The sequence below is a fragment of the Ixodes scapularis genome, unplaced genomic scaffold (assembly GCF_016920785.2).
Source record: "Ixodes scapularis isolate PalLabHiFi unplaced genomic scaffold, ASM1692078v2 PGA_scaffold7__128_contigs__length_106722199, whole genome shotgun sequence".
In the NCBI taxonomy this organism is placed as follows: domain Eukaryota; kingdom Metazoa; phylum Arthropoda; class Arachnida; order Ixodida; family Ixodidae; genus Ixodes; species Ixodes scapularis.
Window position 1 is genome coordinate 5,537,635 of NW_024609882.1, and position 25,788 is coordinate 5,563,422.

The 25,788-nt window shown below is 48.1% G+C and overlaps 1 protein-coding gene across 1 annotated transcript in view; it reads left to right on the forward strand.

Moving 5' to 3' along the window:
* LOC8050794 (ankyrin repeat and sterile alpha motif domain-containing protein 1B) overlaps nt 1–25,788 on the forward strand; it is a 69,304-nt gene that overhangs the window by 39,614 nt on the left and 3,902 nt on the right. The window contains exons 8-17 of the mRNA XM_029977818.4: nt 7,572–7,766; nt 8,220–8,450; nt 12,130–12,310; nt 16,132–16,265; nt 17,581–17,779; nt 18,375–18,499; nt 20,148–20,510; nt 22,389–22,586; nt 24,345–24,503; nt 25,419–25,556. Of these exons, the coding sequence (XP_029833678.2) occupies nt 7,572–7,766; nt 8,220–8,450; nt 12,130–12,310; nt 16,132–16,265; nt 17,581–17,779; nt 18,375–18,499; nt 20,148–20,510; nt 22,389–22,586; nt 24,345–24,503; nt 25,419–25,556 (1,923 nt within the window). The remainder of the gene's footprint in view (nt 1–7,571; nt 7,767–8,219; nt 8,451–12,129; nt 12,311–16,131; nt 16,266–17,580; nt 17,780–18,374; nt 18,500–20,147; nt 20,511–22,388; nt 22,587–24,344; nt 24,504–25,418; nt 25,557–25,788) is intronic.

Sequence of the window (25,788 nt, forward strand, 5' to 3'; positions counted from 1 at the left end):
CCAGCCACGACGAGAGAAGAGGCGAAGGAGGAACCAAATACCGTTGAGAATAATACAGGAAACTCCGGGCTAAAATGGGAGACGGAAGTAGAAAGCGATCCTGGCGGTGTGGAGTGGACAACTCGCCACTTTCCCCGGAAATGAATCAAGTGGGTCTGACTCACTAGAGAAATTGATAGTCTATGAAATATTCCCATTTTTTTGATGCAGCATAGGCAGCATAAGCTTGTGATATTGGACCTCTTGGTATTTTGATGTCAAAATGCAGTGTGTTGTATAGACCAGTCAGGGTTTGTATAGTGATTTTGTACAATCGAAATGATTATTAACCTTTTCTGAGCTTGTTGATTTATTTGTTTTATTCCTATCGAAACCTATGCCCTTGGCTCCAAGTGACCATAATTGGCAATAGTCATCAATTTTTTTGTGAGACCGACTTGAAATGACTCCAAGTGACTAGAAGTGATTATTATTGATAATTATGTGATTTTTCTGTTTGCTTACTCTTATGAACGGCTTCAGGTAACTTTTGTTGGCTATTAGCATCATCTTTGACCAGATTGAACTTAAATGGCTGCCAATGGCTATTGATGAGATAATTGACCATTATCTCTTTCGGCATTGGTGAATGCATATGGTTTCAACTGGCTATTATTGGATATCAGCCTCCACTTTTATATATATTTGATAGATATAGCTACAAATATTAATGAGTAATTAAAACTGAGCTATTTCTATTTATAAACTGGAATTTCTTCAGGTGGCTATTGTTGACTATTAGAATATATTTCTGACCAGATAGGCTCAATGGCTACTAATGGCTGTTAGTCAGTATAATATCAATTATCTGCTGTCTGAGTGTTTATGAATGATAATGGCTTCAAGTGGCTATTATTGGCTATAAGCACCTATTTTGGAATAGATTGGCTGCAAATGGCTACAAACCGCAATAAGTAGATAACTATTACTGGAGCTATTTTTATATTTACGAAATGGATTAGCTTCAAGTGGATAATGTTGGCTATTTTTATTTATTTTTGACCAGATTGAAATGGCTGCTGATGGATATTGATGAGATCATTAAACAATTATGTGCTATTTCAGTACTTACAAATGAGTATGGCTTCAAGCGGCTATTATTGGCTTATGCATCAAATTTTAGATAAATTTGATTGAAATGGGTACAAATGGCTATTAGTGACTAGTGTTGATATTTATGGGTGTTTTAGTGTTTACTAACTGGAATTACTTTAAGGGTCTATTGTTGGCTATTAGCATATATTTCTGACCAGATTGGCTTCAAATGGCTAGCAATGGCTATTTGTAAGTATGATTGACAATTATAGGTTATTTCACTGTTTATGGATGAAAATGGCCACAAGTGGCTATTACTGGCTATAAACATTTATTTTTATTGCAATGGCTTAATTTGGCTACAAATGGCTATTAATGACTACTGTTGACAGTTATGAGTGATTTTTGTGTTCACCAACTGGACTGGCTTTAAGTGGCTATTGTTGGCTTTTATCATCTATTTCTAACCAGATTGGCTTCAAATGGCTAGCAATGGCTATTAGTGAGTATAATTGACAATTATGTGCTATTTCAGTATTTTTGGATGAAACTGGCTACAAGTGGCTATTACTGGCTATAAGCATTTAGATTGGCTTAATATTGCTACAAATGGCTAGTAGTTACTAATGTTGATATTTATCAGCAGGTTTTATGTTTATTAACTGGAATGGCTTTTAGTGGCTATTGTTGGCTATTAGCATCTATTTCTGGCCAGATTCGCCTCAAATGGCTTGCAATGGCTATTAGTGAGTATAATTGACAATTATGTGCTATTTCAGTGGTTTTGAATAAAACTGGCTACAAGTGGCTATTACTGGCTATAAGCATTTATATTGGCTTAAAATTGCTACTAATGGGTAGTAGTGACTAGTGTTCATATTTATAAGCAGGTTTTATGTTTACTAACTGGAATGGCTTTTAGTAGCTATGGTTGGCTATTAGCATTCATTTCTGGCCAGATTTGCCTCACATGGCTTGCAATGGCTATTAGCGAGTATAATTGACAATTATGGGCTATTTCAGTGTTTTTGAATGAAACTGGCTACAAGTGGCTATTACTGGCTATAAGCATTTATATTGGCTTAAAATTGCTACAAATGGCTAGTAGTGACTAGTGTTGATATTTATAAGCAGGTTTCATGTTTACTAACTGAAATGGCTTTTATTGGCTATTGTTGACTATTAGCACCTATTCCTGGCCAGATTTGCCTCAAATGGCTTGCAATGGCTATTAGTAAGTATAATTGACAACTCTGTGCTCTTTCAGTGGTTTTGGATGAAACTGGCTACAAGTGGCTATTACTGGCTATAAGCGTTTATTCTTTATCGAATTGGCTTTAAATAGCTACAAATGGCTATTAGTGGCTAGTCTTGATATTTATGAGCATATTTAGTGTTTACTAACCGGACATGCTTTTAGTAGCTGTTGTTGTGTATTATCATTCATTTTTAACCAGGTTGGCTTCAATGGGCTAGCAATGGCTATAGCAAGTATAATTGTGGATATTCATGAATAGCCATTTGTAGCCATTTGAAGCCAGTCTGGTAAAAGATAGATGGTAATTGCCAAAACTAGCCGCATAGAGCCGTTTCAGTTCATAGACAAAGAAATAGTTGCTAATTATAAGTACTAGTCACTTTAAGCCATTTGTAGCCAATTCAAGCCGCCCGGGTTAGGAACAGATGATTATAGCCAATAAGAGCCAATCCAAGCCAACCAAGTCAAGAATAGATGCCTATAGCCAATAATATCCATTTGAAGTCATTCAAATCTATATAGGCTCCAATTGCATAAATTGTAAATAATAGTTGCTGATAGCCATGTATAGCCATTTCAAGCCAATTCAGTAAAATAGATACTAATAAGCCAATAATAGCCATTTGAAGTCATTTTCCATCATAATCACTGAAATAGCAAGAATTGTGAACTATATTCATGAATAGCCATTTGTAGCCATTTGAAGCCAGTCTGGTAAAAAATAGATGGTGATAGCCAAAACTAGCCGCATGAAGCCATTTCAGTTCTTAGACAAAAAATAGTTGCTACTTATAAATACTAGTCACTTTAAGCCATTTGTAGCCAATTCAAGCCGCCCAAGTCAGGAACAGATGATTATAGCCAATAATAGCCAATCCAAGCCAACCAAGTCAAGAATAGATGCCTATAGCCAATAATATCTAGTTGAAGTCATTGGAATCTGTATAGATTCCAATTGCATAAATTGTAAATCATAGTTGCTGATAACCAGTATGGCCATTTTAAGCCAATCTAATAAAAATACATGCTAATAGCCAATAATAGCCGTTTAAAGTCATTTTCAGTCATAGTCACTGAAATAGCATAAAACTGTCAACCATATCCACGAATAGCCATTCATAGCCATTTGAAGCCAGTCTGGTAAAAAATATATGGTTATAGCCAAAACTAGCCGCATGAAGCCATTTCAGTTTATAGACAAAGAAATAACTGCTAATTATAAATACTAGCCACTTTAAGCCAATTCAAGCCACCCAAGTCAGGAACAGATGATTATAGCCAATAGTAGCCAATCCAAGCCAACCAAGTCAAGAATAGATGCCTTAGCCAATAATATCTAGTTGAAGTCATTGGAATCTGTATAGACTCCAATTGCATAAATTGTAAATCATAGTTGCTGATAACCAGTATGGCCATTTTAAGCCAATCTAACAAAAATACATGCTAATAGCCAATAATAGCCATTTAAAGTCATTATCAGTCATAGTCACTGAAATAGCATAAAACTGTCAACCATATCCACGAATAGCCATTCATAGCCATTTGAAGCCAGTCTGGTAAAAAATATATATGGTAATAGCCAAAACTAGCCACATGAAGCCATTTCAGTTTGTAGACAAAGAAATAGCTGCTAATTATAAATACTAGTCACTTTAAGTCATCTGTAGCCAATTCAAGCCACCCAAGTCAGGAACAGATGAATATAGCCAATAATAGCCTATCCAAGTCAACCAAGTCCTGAATAGATGCCTATAGCCAATCACTATCCAGTTGAAGTCATTCAAATCTAGACCCGCTCCAACTGCATAAATTGCCAATAATAGTCACTGATAGACATGTATGGCCATTTCAAGCCGATTTGGCCAAGAACTGCCCATAGCCAATAATAGTAGACATTTGAATCCATTCATATTAAAAAAAAACACATCGTGATTACTATGTCACTAAATGTCACAATGTTCATTCTGAAGCAATTTAAGGTGATAGTGTTAAGATGATATGCAATTGCTAACAATAGCCACTTGAAGCCATTTTCATTCATAAGTATAGAATAGCAGAATATTGCGACCAATAACCAGTAATAACCATTTTTAGGCAGTTCGAGCCAACCAGGTCAATAACAGATGCCTATAGCCAATAATAGCCATTGGAAGCCAACTCAGCCTGCATAAAATCCAATAAGTCGAAATAGTGACTGATCATTGATAGTCACTAGGAGTCAGTTGGACCCCAAATTTCCCATAGAATTTATAAACATGATAATATAGCCAATAATAGCCATATGAAGCCAAATCAGTCTGCACACAATCAGGTAAGTCGAAATAGTGACTAATAGCCATTGAAAGTCTCTAGAAGTCATTTGGACCCCGAATCTGCCATATAAATAAAAAATGATTGTATAGCCAATAGTAGCCATTGAAAGCCAACTGAGCCTGCATAAAATCAAATAAGTCGAATTAGTGACTGATAGTGATTGATAGTCACTACAAGTCATCCGGACCCCAAGCCCACCTTATAATTTATAAACATAATCATATAGCCAATAATAGCCATATTAGGCCAACTCAGTCTGCACACAATCAGGTAAGTCGGAATAGTGACTAATAGCCAATGATAGTCACTAGAAGTTATTTGAACCACGAATCTGCCATATAAATAAAAAAATATTATTGTATAGCCAATAATAGCCATTGGAAGCCAACTCAGCCCGCACACAATTAAATAACTCAAAATTGTGACCAATAGTCATTAATAGTCAGTATAAGTCATTTGAACTCCGAATCTGCCATATAATTTATAAATATAATCATACAGTCAATAATAGCCATATGAAGCCAATCAGTCTTCACACAATCAAATAACTCGAAATAGGGACTGATAATCATGTACAATCACTAGAAGTCATTTGGACCCAAAATCTGCCGTATAATTATAAATATGAATGTATAGCCAATAGCAGCCATTGGAAGCCAACTCAGTCTGCACACAACAAATAAGTTGAAAAAGTGACCGATAGTGATTGATAGTCACGGAAGTAATTTGGACCCCAAATCTGCCATATAATTTATAAACATGATCACATAGCCATATGAAGCCAGCTCAGTCTGCTCACAATCAAATAACTCAAAATAGTGACCAAAAGTCATTAAAAGTAACTAGAAGTCATTTGAACTACATATCTATCATGACAAATTTTGATCAAAAAGCCAAAATTAGCCATTGAAAGCCAACTCCGGCAGCGCGCAATCAAATAACTCGAAATAGTTACAAATAGTCATTGATTGTCATTAAAAGTCATTTGGAACCGAAATCCGCCATATAATTAGGAAATAAAATCAAATATCAAATAATAGTCATTCAAATCCAATCTGCGACATAACATTACAAATATCACGAGATGGTCACCAATGGTCTCTAAAGTCTATCACAAATGGAACTACCTAATAAACAGCTGCTTGGTCTATATGCCCCGAAATAGCTTAGGATATTGGCCCAGAGCCATTAATAGCCCTTGGAAGGCAATCTAGTTTATACTCGTTCAAATAACTCAGAAATATAATCCAATAGTAATTGCAGTCAATTGCAATCAATTGCAGTAATTGAAGTAAAACCGAACCGGACACTATTTCTACTTCCTTATAAATACTGACTCTTCGTTAAACAGCCAGTGTAGCATTTACTGGCTGTAATTACTACGTCGTGTAGCATTTCCAGACTCATTGGAAGTGAATCTAATGCAATTTAAAATAATGACCTATGGAGCAATTACATATTCGAATTGCTGTGCTTCATTTCTAACTGCAAAGAGCCAGTCGTCACTACAGCTAGTAACAGCCATAGCCTTTAGAGTGGTCCATAAACTGTCAATTTACTAGAAAGTCACTAATTGGCAGTAGGTCTTTGTACCAGGTGTAATACATAGGTCTATATAATCTAAATACTTAGTGCTAATATGAAGCGCACCTCATTATCAGAAATACCTTGAATCAGCTCTTGCTCAATTGAAATCGGCACACCGATTTGCCATATATTCACAATTCCTGATAGTGTGAAGAGAAGAAATAGTGTAGTGAATGACTGTTTTCCTTTTAATTTCGAGCGCATAGTTTACCATCCCACACCGAGAGATGGCAGCACTTTTGTGTCTCCCGACAACCCCATGTATTTTGGCTGGAGTTTCCAGTATTGGTAGTCAATGGTATTTGGAGGAACTCTCCTGTCCCCGAAAATCTCTTTTGTGTGTCGCAGAAGTCGCTATCGTCCTCATACGAGATTATAGAAGATTACCCGTCACTCAAAATTCGTGCAAAAGCAGCCGCTTCAGTGGCTGGAACGACTAGGCAATCCTCTCGCGTCAGCCTCGCCATAGTTTTGCTCGTCTTGAGACGACCTACGTCACGATTGCGTTGAATGTCACGTGGTCTCTGCTGGGCTTTCTCCGAGGGCTTGCCAGAGTGGGCCGTTTATAACGAAGAATACAGCCACCAGGCTCAAAATACAGACATGCGATTGTCATTTACGGATATTGTGAATCGTATTCAACCTATTTTTGAACACGACGGAAATATTTCAAATTTCGTTGAAGTATCCCTTTAATAATAAGTCGAAGTAATGAGAAAGGGTAAACGAAACGTCAATTCAGCTAAAGTCGAGTGTGCCATTAATAACTCGAGGTTGCCGAAAGGGTAATCCACATGTTAATAGTGCGACTAGTAACTCCAAGTGATCGAAATAGTAGGGAGTTTTCGTAGATCGTTTTCGCCGTCCTGCAACGGCTCGCCGCAACCCGCTACGATAGATACCCCGAACTCTACACTCAAGGATATCGGCGCGCAGGCACAGTAGCGGCTTCTCCGTTGCAGAAGGCTTAGCGAATGAGGAAACGCGGTCTTCGAAAACTCCCTAGTGATGAATAGGTCGGTGGTCCCCAACAAAAACTAATTCTATAAATAATTACCCGAATTTATCAAAAGTGTAAGCGAAACACAACCACTGAAGACGAACGCGTGCACGCATATATTGTGGATTAAATTCACCAATCCAAATTGAATGGCACCTGGAATGACCACCCGGAATAAAATGAGCGGAAAAACTTGTAGATGGCTCCTCAGCAGGAACTCCACGGCTTAGGTAATAACGTTGACCATGACATCACGCGAAAAGATGCGTTTTAGCCAATGCCGGCCAAAGGCGGAGGCGGTGAGTGTCGCCGCGCGTGGCATGCTTGTGCCTGGTGCAGCCGCCGGCCAAGCCCCCTCGGCGGTCCGTGGCCCACTCGCCCGGCGTGTACGAGCAGCTGTGCCTGTCGAGCTCGGGCCGACGGCGCCGGCTCTCGTCGGGGGACTCGCGCTCGCCGCCAGCAGAGTACGTGGACATGCGGCCCAACCACGACGCCTCGTCCAGGCTGTGCGAGCTGAGCAGCCTCTACGACCAGGTGAGAGCAACGGGCCAATCAGTCAGAACAGAGCGGACACTCCTGAGAGTGCCTCTGGTTCCCATAACGGTTCCCTCCCGACGTTCTCCAGAGTTAGTAAACAGGATAACTGGGCGAGTTGGTATGGATTCATAATGGAACAGCGCGAATTTTTGCAAGGACAGAGGAAGGAACTGGACAGGACGAGCGCTGCCATCTGCGCTCGTCCTGTCCAGTGTTCTCCAGAGGGCACTTAGTGGCGCTCTTTGGCGAGCCTGCCATCTGCCGTGCTTAACGACGAGCACCGTGCTTGAGCCTCGTCGGTTGTTGTTGTTTTTCCCTCTGGTGGGACGCGGTACGCACTAAAGTAACTGAATCATGGGATACAGTGACTTTAGGGCATACTGATGACGGCCTAGCCAGGTGCCTCGGGAGCGTCCGTCTGTCTGACGGCGGCCGATTCCCGGGTTGCAGGCGGCCAGCGAGTGCCTGTCCGGCCGGCAGCAGCACACGCGGTCGGCGAGCGACACGACGGGGACGTCGGACGAGCGGCCGGGTAGCCTGTCCCTGGGCGCCAAGCGGGCCACGGTCCAAATCCCACTGAGCCCGAGCCACTACGCCCAGCCGCCCACGCCCGAGTTCCCGCCGCCGTCGCCCAGCACGGCCGAGTCCGGCATCCACGACCGGATTAGGCCGCTGAGCAGGGTACGCGCGCCCCGCGGAACTCCGTCAGGTGGCGTGGACGGCGGCCGTTGAGTCCTATCGTACGGGAGTGCTGGGTCTGAAATTTGGTAGCAATAAGTCGTCAGTCTCGATTTTTATTGATGACGAGGAGGAACAACTTAAAATATGAGATCTAAATGTAGCGGAAATCGCCGGTTCTGATGATCTCCTCTAGTCTTCGCGTCTTCTACTTTCGGAAGAAAGATTTACCTACTATTCTCTGGGCATTGCCTAGAATGCAGAAACGGCCATTTCCCGAGAGAAGATTAAATTTCCAATTCTTTATTTTTCTCCGCTGGGAGAGGGAAGGCAGAGAAAAAAACAACTTTGGTGTTGCTCGACAAGCCTCTGCCTTCTCCAGAGCAGCAGGGAAACGACTTAAACATACACAACATTCAAAATAGTGATACAAATGCACACGAAAATATTTATTAATATGTTAATGAATTTAAGGGCAACTTCGTTTTATTTTTGTTTGTAAGAAAACAATGCAGTACTCTTCAGTATCACATAGGAAGACCACACTTCACATATTACGACCTAGTTCTTTACAAAAATTATTTCGTATACATACAGCGTGGACGAAATAGATTTCGTAGCTGACTTTTTCTCTTGAAGCGTTAGCATTAGAACGCTCGTTTTGACGAAAACCCGGCGGTGTCCGTTTGTCAGTGCCGGGGAGAGAGGGAGAAGGAGGGGGAGAGGGTGACACATGCGACGCTCCCATTGGTCTAAAGCGCTGACATCAGCATACGCCAACCTCTCACTCTCTCCCCGGTGCTGACAAACTGACAGACATCGACGGGTTTTCGTCAAAACGAGCCCTTTCGTTTTCGTCGAAGTCGCGCTCACAGACGGTGCGGAGCCAGAGAGGAGGATGTGCCGCGGTGCGGTGGAATCCGGGCGTGCTCCGTTGCCGCTCTGTCGTCGCCGGTTGTTCTTCGCTCTGGGCTTCCTTAGTAGCGGTGCGTTGGCTGCGATGTGTGTGTGTGTAATTAAAACGATCGATGCGGTTCCTCCCTCGAGTGGTTCTTTCCACGAGTGATATGAATGACCGTATCCAAGGGTGTCGACTGTGGTGTCCAGAGGGCGCTACGAGCGCGGGGGCGGTGGCCGGACAAGACCTGGTGCGCACGGCACTTTTGAGTTGTACTCGACACGGAAGACGAGATCGAGATGTTCGAGCTTCGAGGGACACGTCCGAGGCCTCTGCAAGTAACAGTGAACGTGAACACGATTCCCCTGACAATGGAAGTAGACACCAGGGCGGCGGTGTCTGTGCTCCCGCTATACTGTTTCACCTTATGTTGTACCGCAGCGAAGGCTAGAAGCGCGAGCTCATAGCGTTGGCAGCCGCTTTAAGTCACGAGAGCTTGTGCCGCCGAGATGTGTCCCAGAGCAAGGAGCTCGCGCTTGCAGCTTTTCCTGCGGTACATCATAAGGTGAAACAGAGTATAGACGCTTTACACACGCGCCAATTTACAGCCGCCACTGCTGACCTTCTCTTGTCTTGCCGAGATGCCGAGCAACTGAAACGGTAGTTGACGATCCTCTACAAAGGCTGATGCTTTAGAAAAGGACCCAGTCGAATCTAATATGGTAATAACCTGGCCTGCTATGAAAATGATGAAGTGAAATAAACGAAATAAGAGGAAACAAAAACTGAAGGTCAGTTATGGCGGCGACCATGCACAGCTGCTGCAAAGCGTCTATAGAACTGTACAAGAAAAGGCTTCCTAATCTGGTCAAGGAAAGAAGTGGAGCTGTTCTTCGAGCATTTACGGGTAACAATGTGAAGCCGGTAGGGGAGGCGCAGGTTGAAGTGGAGTACCAAGACCAAGTTCACAAGTTGCCGCTGCAGATTATGGACTTCAAGGGTCCCCCGCTTTTGGGACGTGACTGGCTAGAAGTGCTGAGGCTCGACTGGACTAGCATCAAGGCTGTCCAGTGCTTGGAGAAGGGGAGCAAGGAACATGGTCGACAAGCTTTTGAAGGACTTTGCTCAGGTGTTCTCAGACGATCTGGGCCGCCTTCAAGGGATTGAAGCTCACCTAAAACTGAAGAGTGGGTACACTCCAAAGTTCCTCAAGCCAAGACCAGTGCCCCATGCCCTGAAGGCAGCAGTCTCTAAAGAACTGATGGCGCTGAAGGATGCAGGGATCCTGACCCCGGTGGACAGCAGCGAGTTTGCATCGCCCATCTTGCCGGTTGTCAAAAAGAATGAAGACATAAGAGCAAACTACAGAAAAGGAATGAAAAAAAAATTACACCAAAGGGGGGCGTGTGTGGCGTTTCGCAAAAATCGTGCTCACGCATTCCCTTAGAATCCATTAATGGATCTTCCTCTAAATTTTCTGCCTGTATTTCCGTTTGAACTCGTGCACCCCGGTCCCAGGGTTTACCACCACGTTTTATATGCACCAGCTCGCCTGCACTTTACGTATTTTTTTCGTCGTCGTCCTTTGCGCGCTTACCTGTCACGATAATAATGACAAAAAAAAAAAAAAACTATAAAAAATGTTTGGTCTTGCCTCGTCGCGATTACCTTCCATCAAATGGTGATCGGAGCTTACCTTATCCAGTTTCTTTTGTCTCGTCCGTGACAGCCAAGATACTGGGTCGTGAGATAGAACCGGTTTTTGTACGCGCGCGCACTTCGACGTTATCACGTTAGCGGCTCTTGACGTCGCGTAAACAGAGTTTAGAGGACCAATAAAGCAACGCGTCGCCTAAAAACAAGTGAAAAAAAAAAAAAAATAAAAGCTTGCAGCAGAGCTGCCTTTGTATTGTTCCGAGAGATGCCACAAGTGCGGTTTTGATTCGAGGCGAGGCCGCATCGCATTCCGCATATGGTCGTCGCGAGCTCGCCCAAGCCTCTCGCAGTCAGTGGTGCGTTACAGGCTGCCGCCTGCGTCGTCCCGTTGTGGTGTGTACGTTTACGGTAACCCGGACCGCTCGATACGTAGTGCTTGTGCAGCTTGGATCACTCGTTATCGGAGCGGGCCTGGCGGGCGGTCGCTCTGGCGACGCTGATACGGGCTCGCTCGTTCCGAGCGTGTAGCCGTCGATCTTCTCGTCCTTCGAGAGGCTTTTTTGCGACGCGGAAAGAGCTTTTTCTCGCGGACATTTAAGTGCTTGGCCACGCCGTAACTGGCCACAGAGGACTGCGGGAGTGCGTCGGTGAGTGGGCCATTTCTTCTTTCGCTGCCGCAGTGTTTGTGGTGGGCTTAGTTCCACAAGCATGACGACACCGTGTTTGCATACCGCCCTCGCAAAAAAAAAAAAAAAAAAAAGTACGAAAACAAAACAGCTTTGACGTTTCGAGGCATTCTCCGTAGTGCCACCTCGTAAATAAAGCATCGACGACGTGTAAAAAGGAAATGGAGCCTCGAAAATAGAAGGAAAACAGCTCGATCCTTGTCTGGCGCATTGGGAAGTGACGCGGAACTTGGCGTGACGTTCCGGGCGTCGGGAATCGCTTAACGCTCGATAACCGGAATTCTCGCTGCCGTCGTACGCGGAGTTTGGCGTGCATGTCGTCTTCCTCGTTGTTCGCGTCGTGGTTGAGTCAGCCGACTGCGCGAGTGAGTGAGCGAGCGGGACAAGGTCGCGCTTATCGACCGTGGATGTTGCTTCTCGCGCCATGCGGGGTGTCCATCAGGAGTACGTGGTCCAGCGTCGGCGGCGGCTGGGCAGCGTCGGCGGGTCGGTGGACGGCGGCCGGCGGAGCTCCCGGGACGCCGACACCCTGACCGACGAGGACCCGCTGCTCCAGCTCAACGGGGGGGACCTGGCGCCAGCGGGGAGCGTCGAGGAGATCGTCGAGGAAAACCCTTTCGCAGGTGGGTCTCTCAAGACCAGGCGTGTGGACCGGAGTCGTCCCTGACCCGGTTTCTTGGGCTTCGGTGCTCTGCTCAGCGGGGTTGGGTCAGATAAGCGACCGTTCTTCGAGCTGCCCGCTCGTGCCGCGCCCACCTCATACAAAGATCTTTACAACCTGGTATTTAGAAAAAAAGAAAAAAAAAAAGAAAAAAAAAACGTTTTTAAAACGCGCATTGTATTAGCCTTTTTTTATTTTTTTTTTTTTCGTGAACGATGCGTAGATTTGTTGACGCTGGCGTGCATGTATACTCCCAGGTTCCCGAGCGTCTTCCTTTAACTTGACCGTCGACCGTCTTTTTAGCGCTTTTATCCTATGCAAATACAATGAATCACCAACTACCTGAAGCATATACATACCATTATACAGTCACTGAAACTCTATAATGGTATGTATATGCTTCGGGTAGTTGATGATTCATTGTATTTGTATCGGATAAAAGCGTTAAAAAGACGATGGTCACGTCAAAGGACGGTACAGGACTGAAGGCGCCGGCGGGGAAGACCGGGCTCATCGCTCCGTCACCAGTCAGCGACATATTCACCCCGAGCGAGTACACGATTGACTCCACTTTTCTTTTACTTTTATATCGACAACAACCTCTCTCCGAGAGGGTGTGCGTAGAGCGAGCCAACCGGGCTCCGCCCGTGTGCGATCATGAAAACCCCGTCGGGGGCCATCGCCTGCCGGAAGGTTACCCCTGCGCGTCGGGCTTCCCCACGATGAGTCGACCTCGTCTGGCAAGGCGACGGCGATGCCAGCGAGAGTGCGAGGGGCACTTCCGCTCTCGCCGTGGAGGAGAAGGGGCCCTTCGAGACGCTGGCGACGGCAACAACCGCGGCAAGAGGCCTCCCGCAGCGGCAGGGCGGCCAGGAAGGACCGAGGAACCCGTTTCGACCTTGGCAGCCTCCCGCCAGCCTCGACGTCGTCATGGGGCCAGCGACGCAGCAGCCGGCCGTCCACGCCGTTGGATGTAGTGCGAGTCGGTGTTGTGTGGTGTTTCGGCGCTGACTACTGGGCCGCGTGCGTTACCCGATTTGGAGTGCGGGCCCGGAACGGCGAGCCCGATCCCGTTGGGCGAGGAAGCCACGGAGCAACCGCCCGTCTACCTGTTCACCTTCGACGACGTCGGCATGGTGTTTCAGCGCTGGGGTGGGTGCCTGCATGCCCGCCCCTTCCTCGGGCACGGTCGTCACCGGCGCGTGACCGGGGCGGCTGCGCCCTTCTTGCCGCGGCTGCCTCCTCGGACGCCCCATTAGGGCCGTGTGGGTCGCGGCCCCTGTTGCTGCGTCGACCCGAGGCCTAACGCGCGGACCCGTCAGCCCCGGGGCGTCGTCGACAGACTGTCTCGCCTCGTTAGAGCGGGCGGGGCTAACGAGCCCAGTAATTAGCGCGTCCCGCGGCGAGTGACCGCTGCCGCTGTTGCTCGTGTCGGGGCCGGGCTCGCGTGGCGCCGACGGCCGATCGTTTTGCTGGACGCAAACAGCCGGAAAACGGCCTCCCCCCACCCCCCTGGCAGTCGGGTTAGAGTTCGGGGAGGGCGAGTGGGGTTCCAGCTCCGTCGTCTGATTGGCCATGGCTTAGAGGGTGCCACGAGTGCTAGAAGAAAAGGCAGCCAGTCGGATTCTCCGGCAGCCCGACTGTAGCCTGTGTTGCCCATCCATACTGTAACCCAGTTGCATTCCCGAAGCAGCCAACCCGTAGTCGACCGGATTTTCAATTGGTCGTGTAGTAGTGCATAGGCTAAACCAGGGTTTCAAAGTGTCTCTGCACGAACACGATTGGAAATTAAATTTCATCAGAGGTACGATGTGGGGATGTGCATTTCTCTAGTTTACTCGCAAAGAAAAGTAATCCAACTAGGTATACTCGTCACCGAAGAAAAACTGTAGTGTTATATGTAGGTCGTACACCGCACGGAGTATCTATAAGGTTTCGTTGTCGGAGTATAAAAATCATGCTTTTTGAGCTCAAAACATGCGCGTCTTGATAAAATAGCAGACGACTGGTCTCAAATGCTTGTGCAAGTATCTTAATTCACTGCATAACAGAAGAAATTGGCGACGCCCTTCGAGGAGCAAAACTGTTTACTATGGTACCTGAGGAGAAAGAGAGTATAGTGCAGTGTGATGGCTAGCCTGTATCATTCGTGCACATCGTGCAGTGTAGTGCCATGAAACCAGTGAAGTTTCTCCTGTGTGTCAGCATCTTCTGGGTTCATCGCTGTAGATGCACATTGTCAAGTGTGCACCTTCGAAAACCTCTCCAAAATCATTGTGGTATACGAGCTGCACCTTTAAAAATATTTTAAGCACGACGGCGTGTCTACTGCGCTCGTCGCGCAGAATGTCCGAGGAGCTCGTCTGACGATGTTGCAAGGAAGCAAATTTTGGTTCACAACAACACTGTGGCTGTGTTCCAAATTTTCCTTGAATGGATCCAAATTACTCTGGCGGATGGCAGATCATGTCACATGGTAAGACAGATAGATCAACACTGGGTGCGGGTAGGTGTTCGAATGCCAAGGTACGGAACCTTTATCCTAGAGTGAGATAGAGTAAATTTTGTAAGACTGCCGGTGTGTAGGCGTCTAAAAAGATGAATCTTGTGCGTGATCAAGCATTAACCCAGGTTTCTCAGAATAAGCCTATTAAAATACCGGTCATTCGGCATGACAGTACAAGTGGATGTAAAATTGATGACCTAGCTAGTGCCCATCCCCCCACCATTTGCAATTATCTAGACATTTTGAGTTGGCGCACCTGCGGTACTTAACTACAATTGATTCCAGAGCAAAGCATTCCTCCAGCTACGAACATTCTGGTGTCATCTCGACGGCAGGACTTCCGTATTCCGAGGAGCGCCACAAGACGAAGGAGCGGTCGTGCAGTGTGCCACTAGTTTAGAAAATAGAATTTCTTCAGAACCAATGCGCTCGTCGAGTCTCCATTCCGCTTTGCTCGACGAGTTTTTCACGTGGCATCTCTCGCTCCAGAAGTTTCCTTCATTGTGTCGGCTCTGTCGAGTTTCTCTTTAAAGGGGCGATGCAAGAGTTTTTGTGCTTTCACTAAACACCGCTTAAAATTATTCATTGACATTCATAACATGTGGAGCATGCATTCATTTTCTTCTCTCCATAAAATGACAATTAAAAAAAAAAAAAATCTTGGAAAAATTAATAGCGCTTATTCTTTCAACTTGCAGCCAGAACAACTGGGCACTTGATCTGGAGCCGATTATAAGCCTCCAATGTTTGTCATAGCCCCGTGCCGGGGTAGGAAAAGCTCCAGGCACATGCAAAGTTCCACATATTTTAAGGTTCGGCTATTCCCCCCATCGCAGCGATTGGGCATGAGCCACTACCCGAATGCAGGTCGAGGCATTGATTGTCACAAGCCCAAATTGAATGTTCACACGGTGCTCATGTCCTCTGTATGAGCCGCTTTTAAATATCGTCACCATAGGGATTGCGGAGTTTGATGGCTAAATCCCGGGTATCGCATTGCTGACCACGTCAACAATGCGATCCCCACAACCTCGCCATGAGGCTTTCCAAAGGAGAGATTGGTTGAAAACATTCTCTTTTATCCTCAAAATCGCACGGCGACAAGGAAGCTCTCCGTCGGTGGCGTTGCGTTGGAGTATACTTGGGTCACATTAGTGCCAGGAAGCTCGTGTAAAGTGGGAAACAGTCCTACTCAGTGGCTTTGCACGGTCCCTAAGACGACGGCGGTGAGTCCGAAAGACGAGCGTGCGTTTTAATTTGGGGCTTGCCACACGCAGGGCTGTGTCGGGGCTCCAGCAAGACGGAGGACCCGCCGACCCCCGCCGTGGAGCCGGGCAGCAAGCCCCGCCTGGGGCCCAAGCCCGCCCCGCCTCCACGCAGGCGAGTGCCACCCGTGGACACCGGTACTGGGGTGCGTTGCTTTCGTCTGCTTGCCGCGTAGCTCCCTCGCATTGGTACCGTCCGATGAGGTTCTTCCGACGATTCGTTTCATTGACTGCTTTGTTGTAGGCCTCCTTAACGTCCACGAGTGTAGGTTTTCATTGCACAAAAGGAACTTGATCTCTTGTACCGAAAGCTGAAAATAATAATTTTGTAAAACTTGGTGATTTGTTTTTCTGCACCTCGCTTTTATTAGTCGTTTTGTTTGGAGGCAGTTGACTCGGATGACGTGCCGCTCACTGTATTTTTTAAATTTTTTTGTTCTCTTTGTAAACTTTTTGTTGTGCAAGTAGGAGGGAATTGTTGACAACGTTGAATATTAGTACAGTTGATGAAACATTGACGAGACGTTCTAAGTGCAAAATTCTATGGCCGTGATAAAGCTGAGTGTCTTACGGTAAAGCGTTTAGTTCTTTCAAAGCAATGCTTTGCAAGGAAGAATTAATTGGAGCCGTGGCAAAACCTCAGAATTTTGTTTCTTTAGACTGCTCCTTCGCAACAACAACTTTTACGCGAGCCAAGAAGACAAGTGAAGAAACGAAGGTTAGAAATTGTGAACTGCCATCTAGACTTTTCAAATACTGTTACCTGGTGGCGATCGTGGATGCAGTTTGGCGCAACGGCATGCCACTGAGAAGAATTATTGCGATTGTTCACGCTTGCCTAGCTTTTCTTAGTGTTACCATGCCGCGTCAAGGTTGCCAGCTCACTCTATCGGCAGCCTCAAGCGACCGTGGCATCGGCCCTTGCGTCTCCGGCCGCAGTCGTTTCTCGGAGGCGATCCGGCTGCTTTTCACCGACCCGAGCTTGAGACTATAGTGCCCAAAGCGCGTTTCCGACCGGTGCATTTAGTGTCCCGTTTCCCCCCACGCGTCGGAAGTGGTCTTGAAGTGGCAACAAATGATGTCACATGGGTCAGAGTGTCACGCTTTCGGATGTTGCGATTCCGGCGGTTGGTCGTAAAAAGTACTGGCGAAAATCACAAGTGAGTGTGAGTGTTGCAATAATTGCAATGTCCCAACTCCTCGCTGCGGAAGCTTCCGTGGGTTATCGAGCTGGAGGGCGACCTGCTGCAGAACGGACATCTGCCACATCCACGCCCGCCGCTGCGACATTGCCAGGGTAGCGGCAGGAAACAAAATAACGCTTTTGTGACACCATCGGGTGGGAATAGAGAGACCGCTCCTTTGGCGGTAAATGCACCAGTCTGAGAAGGGCTGCAGGCACCATGTGCGAGATGTCCCGTATGTTGGTGGTTGGTGGTGACGGTCCTTGCCACCGCCCAGAACTCCCACGGGGACGGCGAGACTGCGGTGGAGCCGTCGCGACAGCAGCCTTCCAGTCCGTTCGACGAGAATGCGGAGTGGGCCGAGATCGCCGACATCATGGCCTCGTTTGGCAGCGGCATTGCCCGGGAGTCGGTGTTTGCCCGCGACATGGAGGAGGAGTTTGCACGAACCCTGACGAGGCAGAAGAAGCAGACAGGTGCGTGCAGCTGGCGTTGGCCCCTGCCGAAGGGCGCCCTGCTGCTAGGCCAGACCGTCCCTCGTGGGGCGGCGAGCTGGCACATTGTCCGCGACATTCCGGTTCCCACTCAATTAATGCGATGAGAGAAATTGGGCTCGACAACGTATTCGTCGGCGTGCCGTCGTAAAAAGAAATGCTTTTTTGTTATTGCCCGCGTTAATTGATAGAAACGTGTAACTAAGCTTAGTGCTATCTGGAGTGAAAGAAGTGCAGTTAGGTGCATGCCCACGCTCTCGTCTCTCAAAAAAATAAAATCGCGAGAACCCCACATTTTTGTTTGTTTGTAGCTTCCCGTCAGCATTAAAACTTTCTCTCGACTTTCTAAAGGTTACCTCACCTGTCAAAAAAGATTCCTCGGGAAGGTGAATCCTCTCTTAGAGGGGGGAATATCAAAGATCCAAAACGAAAAGTATCGTCGTATGCATGAAAAGATGTGTCCTTTGGGCGCCAAAACGCGTTCCTACTCCTTGTATGTTTCGTACTGGAAGAGTGTTAGCCTCCTTTCAGGGTTTTTTGCGGTGCTCACGGAAGTGCCTTCTCTGGTGTCGCGCAGCTCCGACCGAGGACGGTCTGTCGTCCGCCCGGCCAGAGACCATCGACCAGTGGCTGCTGGAGCTCGGTCTTCCGGAGTATGCCAACCTACTCCTGGTGAACGGCTACGATGATGTCCGCTTCTTGGTACGCTCTTCAGCTCTGCCCGACTCAAACTGTGCAACCAGGCCGGTCCTCCGCCCAGAAAAAGGCTGTTCGAAGCGAGGGCCATGTCTGACTAGTTTGACTTTCACATACTACTGGGAGCATTCTGGTGGCACAGTACAAGGAGCAATATTTTAAGTATAAATAATACTGATGTATTTTTTTTTCCACATGAAATGTGCTCTACCTTAAGTGCCGTTCACATACTTGCAACCGAGTTGGACGGAGAGAGACAAGAGACGACAGAGGTAGTGGCGGATTCAGAGGGGGTGTGGTCCGGATCTCCTGACCCCCCTCTTGAATTCTGCATATGTAAAAATTTAGGGCGGGGGAAAAGGAGGGGGGGGGAGTTTTCAAACATATGATACGCTGACCGCTCCCCTTCCCCCCTCTCCCTCTGGAAATACCTGCGTCTGCTCCCGGATGGAGGACCTGCTCCGCAGGAGGGTATTCGGTGCTCCGCCATCACAAAAAGCTTAAAAACCTGTCCTGTCTCTCTCGGTTTTATTCGGTTACAAGTGTGTGAACAGTGCTTTAGTTTGCGGGTGTGCTTAGGGTAGTCCTGGCGCACATTTAGGGTAAAACTACTGGACAAGACTTTGACTCGAGTCGATTTGAAAGGGAGTCCAGATTTAGCCAATAAACTATATCCAAATTATTTGTAAAGATATCTCCTTTATGCACCCGACCTCTGTGATAAAGAACATGGTTTTAAATTTAAAATGTATCTTCTCATGGAGAAGAGTGCAGCCAGCAAAATTTCGGATGTCTCCCAAGTTTCACGATGCATTTTCCATCGGGGGCCCACACCAGCACTGAAAGAAAAAGCTTGCCATAGAGGGTGTTTGTTTATATACAAGAAGAGGCAAAGGTGGACTCATTGTTTTGTTGTCGTTTCAAGACCGGTGAGGTTCAGCAGCACCTCTGTTCCCCAGAAGTCGGACACCTGATCAGTGCACCTTTGAAGGGGGCAGTAAGGGGATTTCCGAGCTTGTCTCTTTGGGTCAATACCTCAATCTGCGCACTCATCCTGAAAGCCCGAAATTGCAATTGTGTGTGACTTATCTGCCATTGAAAACACTGTCGTGGATTGCTGCACACCACTTTCTCGTAGGAAAGGGGGCACCCGATTCTGTCTGTGTTGGGTCAAGCTATACTTTGCGTCAGCATTTTTTGTGCGACCTTGACAGGGCTAGTACAGTTCGTGCAGCACTCTGAGAAAATATCGTAAAACAAATAGAGAAGGGAAGACGTTTTTTTTCTTGTCCGTGGAAGAGAGAACGGCGCAGCCCCTCTTATCCTTTCTTCCTCGGTCGTTTGAGGTCGCAGCGCTTCGAAGACTGCTCTGGCCTTGCCAACGTCTTCCTGAAAAGTTGACATGTTCCCATTATCAGGTGCTCGAAACATAAAGTGCCACTTTAGAGTTTACCCCTCTAGGTAACTCTAAGTAACCTAGAGCCTCTTCCTCCAGGTAACTCCAAGTAACCTAGAGTTTGCTTCTCTAGGTAGGCTAGAGTCTACTCCTCTGGTAGCCTGGAGTCTGGTGTTCTGGTAGCCTAGAGTCTGGTTCTCTAGGTAACTTAGAGTCTAACCCTCTGGATGACTCTGCTGATGAAACCTCTTTGGGCAGGGTGGAGGGCTCGTGGAAGACCAAGACCTCCTGGATATGGGAGTCTCCAACGCGGACCACCGGCGTGCCATGGTGGAGTCTGCGGCGGAGCGGCTGCCCCGCGTGCCGCAGCTGGAGCCCGGCTCAGACCCCGGACTGGACGCTTGGCTCGACTCGATCGGACTGGCCTGCTACGCCGAGCGCTTCCGTGAGAACGGCTTTGGTTCCGTGGACCGCTGCCGGCTCATCTGGGAACTGGAGCTGAACACTGTGCTGGAGATCAGCAAGCTGGGTCACCAGAAGCGCATCCTGGCTTCGCTGGGCGAGCGTGCTCCGAACCGGTTTGCGGATCTGGACGACCTGGACCTCGGGCTGTCCAAGCTGGTGAGGATTCTAGGGATGGCGCGAGCAGCAGAGTGCATGTGGCCTGGGGCTCTCGTTGGGAATGTTATTGTTATTAGGGTTTAGGGATACTTGTGTGCACGTCATCTCGCTTCCTTCCGTATGTGGTGAGTGCTTTTCTTTCGAAAAGATAAGTCTGGAACAGGTAACGTAATTTCTGATGTCCGACGTAGTTATTTACTATGCATGACTGGTTGTGCATGCACAGCTGTCGATCGGCTAGGTAGAGTTGTTCGTTTATGTGTATTTGTCGAATTATGGGGCAGTGCATTTAACAATTTTGATTTCTGTCTTCGGAAGACTTGCATAACGTGATGGGTGCAATTCGCCTTCGTAAACTAGGCTTGAAACTCGACAAACAAGCTCTTTAAGATCTAGTTGGACACACTTACCATCCCGGTTCCTTTCCCCTTTCGAAAACAGGTCTTGCTCGAAGCCATTACTGATGTTTAAAAGCTGGCTGGACGGAAATTGCTCGCACATCACCAATTCAATTGCACTAAGTACCGGGCACGTGCGGGAAGGAGTGTCCGACGGGTCGTACGATGCGTCGAGCCACCTCGGTATTTCTGAGGCGAAGAGCCGGTCTTCGGATTCACGAATGGCAAGGTTGAATTGCGGCCAAGGTGCCCGCTATCTGGCAGAGGCTATTTGTGGAGAAGGCGCCGTAACCGACATTTCGGTTGCACGCCAAAAAATATTCAGTGGTGAACTAATCCTCAGTCCTCCGCTTGAGCGTGCCAGATGCCCTTCGTTAATTTAGCACTTACATTCCCCCAACTTTTTTCCTTGCACGATGCGTCGGAGAGACGTTTGAATCTGCCCAGGCGTGAGCCAATTGCAGCAACATGCACATTCACGCAACGCCGCTGTTAATCGGCACCCGGCTGGGTTCAACCATCTCTTCACCCACGTGTCCAGCGCGTTCAGTTAATCGGGCAAACGGACGATCACTATTTTGATGGGCACTGCCGTACCTATTGTAGGTGACAGAAGTCGCAAAAGATTTCGCTCTCGAGGGTTTCTAGTAGGCCGGAGAGAAGGATGAACGCCGAACGGAAAGCGTGCTATGGATAACTGCAGATATGGCATAACGTGGGCTCCGATTCACGTCCGATGCCTCACTTACGCGAGCGTTCTCCACCACGATCGACTCGACTACTGCTGGCCGGCAGCGGCTCCGGCCGGTAGCGACTCCGGCCGGTAGCGACTCCGGCCGGTAGCGACTCCGGCCGGTAGCGACTCCGGCCGGTAGCGACTCCGGCCGGTAGCGACTCCGGCCGGTAGCGACTCCGGCCGGTAGCGACTCCGGCCGGCAGCGACTCCGGCCGGTAGCGACTCCGGGTCGTCTGCATGAAACTGCGTTGCGAGGCAGGAGGTGTGACCTCCATGCAACCATGGTTCCTCGGACGCGTTTCCGAATGGTGCATTTACCGCATCCAAAAGAGCGGTTCCTTGATGTCTGCCTAACGACGTGATAGAGGTGGCACGTCGTCGCCGGATGCAATCCTTGCAGTGCTACAAAGCACTGCTGGATGTGGCAGACGTCCGTTTTGCTGCGGGTCGCTGTCGAGCTTGACAGTTAAAAGAAGCTTTGGCAGCCAGGAGTTGAGATGCCACAATGTCGGCGGCACTCACGCTTGCTCGTACTTTTCAAAAAACTTCTACGACCAACCACCAGGATCGCAACATCCGACGGCGTGACACTTTGGCTTTTGTGATGTCATATTTTGCCACTTGGGGGCCACTTTTAATGCATGGGCAGAACGGGACGCTAAACACATTAGACAGAGACTCATTCTGGACTCCATAAGGCAACCGTGTCGCGTGCACTCACTTCAGTTCCGGACGCGGTTTCAGAACATGGGCCTGCGTGAGCTGGGGGTGGAGGAGGAAGACCGGCCGCCCCCCTGTGCTCTGCGCATCCGTCCCCCGACGCAGCTGATGAGCGACCCGGGACGGTCGCCCGCGCCCCTCGGGGGAGGGGCCCCGCCCGCCGCCCAGTGGAGGCACGATCCCGAGCTGCTCGTCCATGGCTGCTGTGACTACACTGCGCAGGTGAGTGACAGTTGGGCATCCTTTTTGGTCGGTGGCGGCGATTTCCAAGCCACCCGTGTGCGCCCGTGAGACAGGCTGCAATAAGCGGCGCTCGCGCGTGGAGCCTCGGACGCTCGACGAATGTCTGGTTTAGCTCTCAAATTTTGCCGTGGTGGTTTTCAAGGCGTGGTTCCGTTCCTGCGTACGGTGGCAACAAAATCCTTTCGAGTTTGGCGGCCAAATCTCAGTGCGACGGCCGGGTTTGACATTCAGTCTCTGGAAGGATTTTCGGACGTCTCAATCCTTTAAAACTCTGGTTCGCTCGAAGGACGGCCAAGAAATCAGTTTTTCCCGGTGTTCTCGCCCTGGAAGACAAAATTTGAGCTTCGAAACTTCCTTATTAATGACCTAAATCTAATGTTGTAAGTAGACCCCAACGGCCCGTTGTTGCTTGCCGGTAAAATAATTAAATTACTCAAAGACATTTTTTTAGAGCGCAGCTCTTAGGGGCCCGTTTCCGGTTTGAGTGGCGTCGCCGTCGGTGTATGTGCAACGTCACGTGACCACCCCAGGTCATGTGACCCCCTGAGGTCACGTGACACCCCCCCCCTGAGGTCACGTGGTCGCGTGACCCCCTGAGGCCACATGACTGCCTGAAGTCACGTGACCCCCTGAGGTCACGTGACTGCCTGAGGTCACGTCATTCCCATGAGGTCAGGTGGTTCCCCTGAGGTCATGTGACCCCCCTGACGTCACATGACCCCCCCTTCCTAAGGTCATGTGACCTCATGGAGTCACCTATCCCTCAGTACGCTTCCATCCTCCTCCTCAAGAGCTGCACTCTAACCGGCGTTACAGTGAATTGTAAACGACTCATTTTTTTCGGTATAAATAAGAAATTACTCTGCCCGCCAAGAAGCTCCTCTTGGGTGCCCGGAAGGCTCGAGCTTAAATGGAACGACGAGCAGAGTCACGCTTCTTTCCGTTGCTCTATGCTAAACTATGCTAAAGCTTGGAAAGCAGTTTACTGAGGGATAGCGAAAACTGAGCGAATTTAGGCCTCTTGGAAGCTCCCGCGGTTCATCTTGCAACTATTCGATTTCCGGGAAGAACCTGCTTTGAGAGCTTGCGGCGTGCATCATCGGAGCTATGCTGCTAGTGTCTGGCCGTGCGAAGGTCGCCAACTATGTTTTTGGTGCCAGGGCCCGAAATTGTCAAGATGAGTGGAGACACGGCTCTTGTTCTAGTTAGCATGAGCGGTACTCGCTCCCTTTCACCTTGTTTCGATCGGTACCCGATCAAGTGTCTAGCAGAGTAAAACTGTGTCAAGCTGGCTAGTTACTGGTAGTTAAGAGGAGACAACAACCCTTGTTTGAACTGTCGGCGTCGTTCTTAGTGTCCTCCTCTTCTTCCAAGGTGCTTGTCCTTTGCCCGTCTTCTTTGCAGTCATCTATAGTGACCGAGAGGTCGAGAAGGGTGGGGCGTCTCTCTCGCATGCTTGGCCTCCAGCACAAGCTCTTTGCATTCCGACAGGCTTCGTCTCGTCTCGTGCACGGTTGGAGCGTACACGAGACATTAAAGCGTTTTCGAAAGTCGGAAATTGTCCGGCTTCCTTGGCGGGAAGCCGGACAACTGAAAGGTCTCCCTGCCTCTCTCATCCCGCCAATGACTATAGTATGTCGCAACGAATAGTTGCGGACACCCAGATCCTTCTGCCTGTCGCACGTAGAGTTGCGCGCAGCGCTGGTCTCTCCTCATTCGACCCATCTCCTCCTACAGTACCTGGGCTCCACGCTCGTCAAAGAGCTCCAGGGCACGGAGTCGACTCGCCAGTCGATCCACAAGTTGAAGGCATCTACGCGCAACATCGGCAAGATCCCCAGCGTGCTGCTGTCGGTGTCGCATCGCGGCGTCAAGTTTGTCGACGCGGTAACCAAGGTAAGTCGTCGGACGAGGAGCCGACCGTTTCTGCGGGCTTCCTTTTTTTTCTCTCTGAAGGCTTTCGCGGCTTGACGGGATCTTTTCGAGTGCAAAACTTAATGTGGGTATCGCGTTTTTGTTGTTTTGTGCAATGGGAACGACACTTGGCTCGACGTTGTTAACGTATTAGTTAATGCGAAAGCAAATTGATATACCTTGGCGCACTAATCGATATCCGACTAATTATTGAAAACATTTTGGGGGGGTTTCGAAATATAATTACCGTTATAGTTCACGTATTGACAGCAATGTCTGATGAAATGTGGAGAAATATTTTATTTATTTATTGTTGAAACAGTTACTAAAAATTGAGGTTTCTGCAGTTGGTTGCACCATCGAAGTACAAGCTCGTTCCCCAAAATTTGTACCACAAGGGTATCTTTTATGTAACTGAGCCGCTACGAGTGTTCATTCTGTGGGTGCCATTACAGTACATTTCCTTCACGTCCCTCATTTACGTTAGATTCTGTTACAACTTTTCGTGCAAGTCGTTTGAGCAGAATGCGACATCAGAAAGCAGCGAATACGCATGGATTTTTGGGCGCATTAGTTTAAGTTCCTTCTGCTGTAGCTACAAATCTTATCATCTTTCGTGAAATCTGTTATTCTATGTAATTACCTTCTAACGTGACGATACAGACATCGACGACTTGAGAACTGTTCACTCCCTTCCTTAGTAATTGGTTCTTGGGCATTCTTATCATGCAAAACCACCCTCTTAATAGCTGTGGAGCCATCAGGAAACAATTTGGACTGGCCACGCCCCGCATTTCTTCGGCCGTCGGTGACCGCAGAGGTCCGACGAGGCAGGCGACTTTCGTGCCGAGTCTTTGAGTTCGGACCGGCCAATAAGAAAATGGGGTGTTTCTGCAGCGGCCGGTGTGCGAGCACGAGATCCGGAACATCCACTGTGCCTGCCAGGATGCAGACGACCTCACCCACTTTGCTTACATCACCAAGGAACACCAGACCAACCACCACTACTGCCACGTGTTCTGCGCTCAAACGATGGTCAGTGCCCTGGCTCCCTTTCCGCCACATTTTTCGGATCTGGGTTCGCCTCTTTCTGCCCGCCTGTAGGGTCGTGCCAGCAGTTTGGCAGTTTTTCTTGAGTTTCGCGAAGGCCACGAGCTTATGCCTGTGGGCAACTGCAGATACACGTCTATCCTCTCTCGGGTTCTCCGTAGTCGTTACGAAGTATTCAATTAATTGTAATGCGCGTTTAGCTCGTAGTTATTTTTAT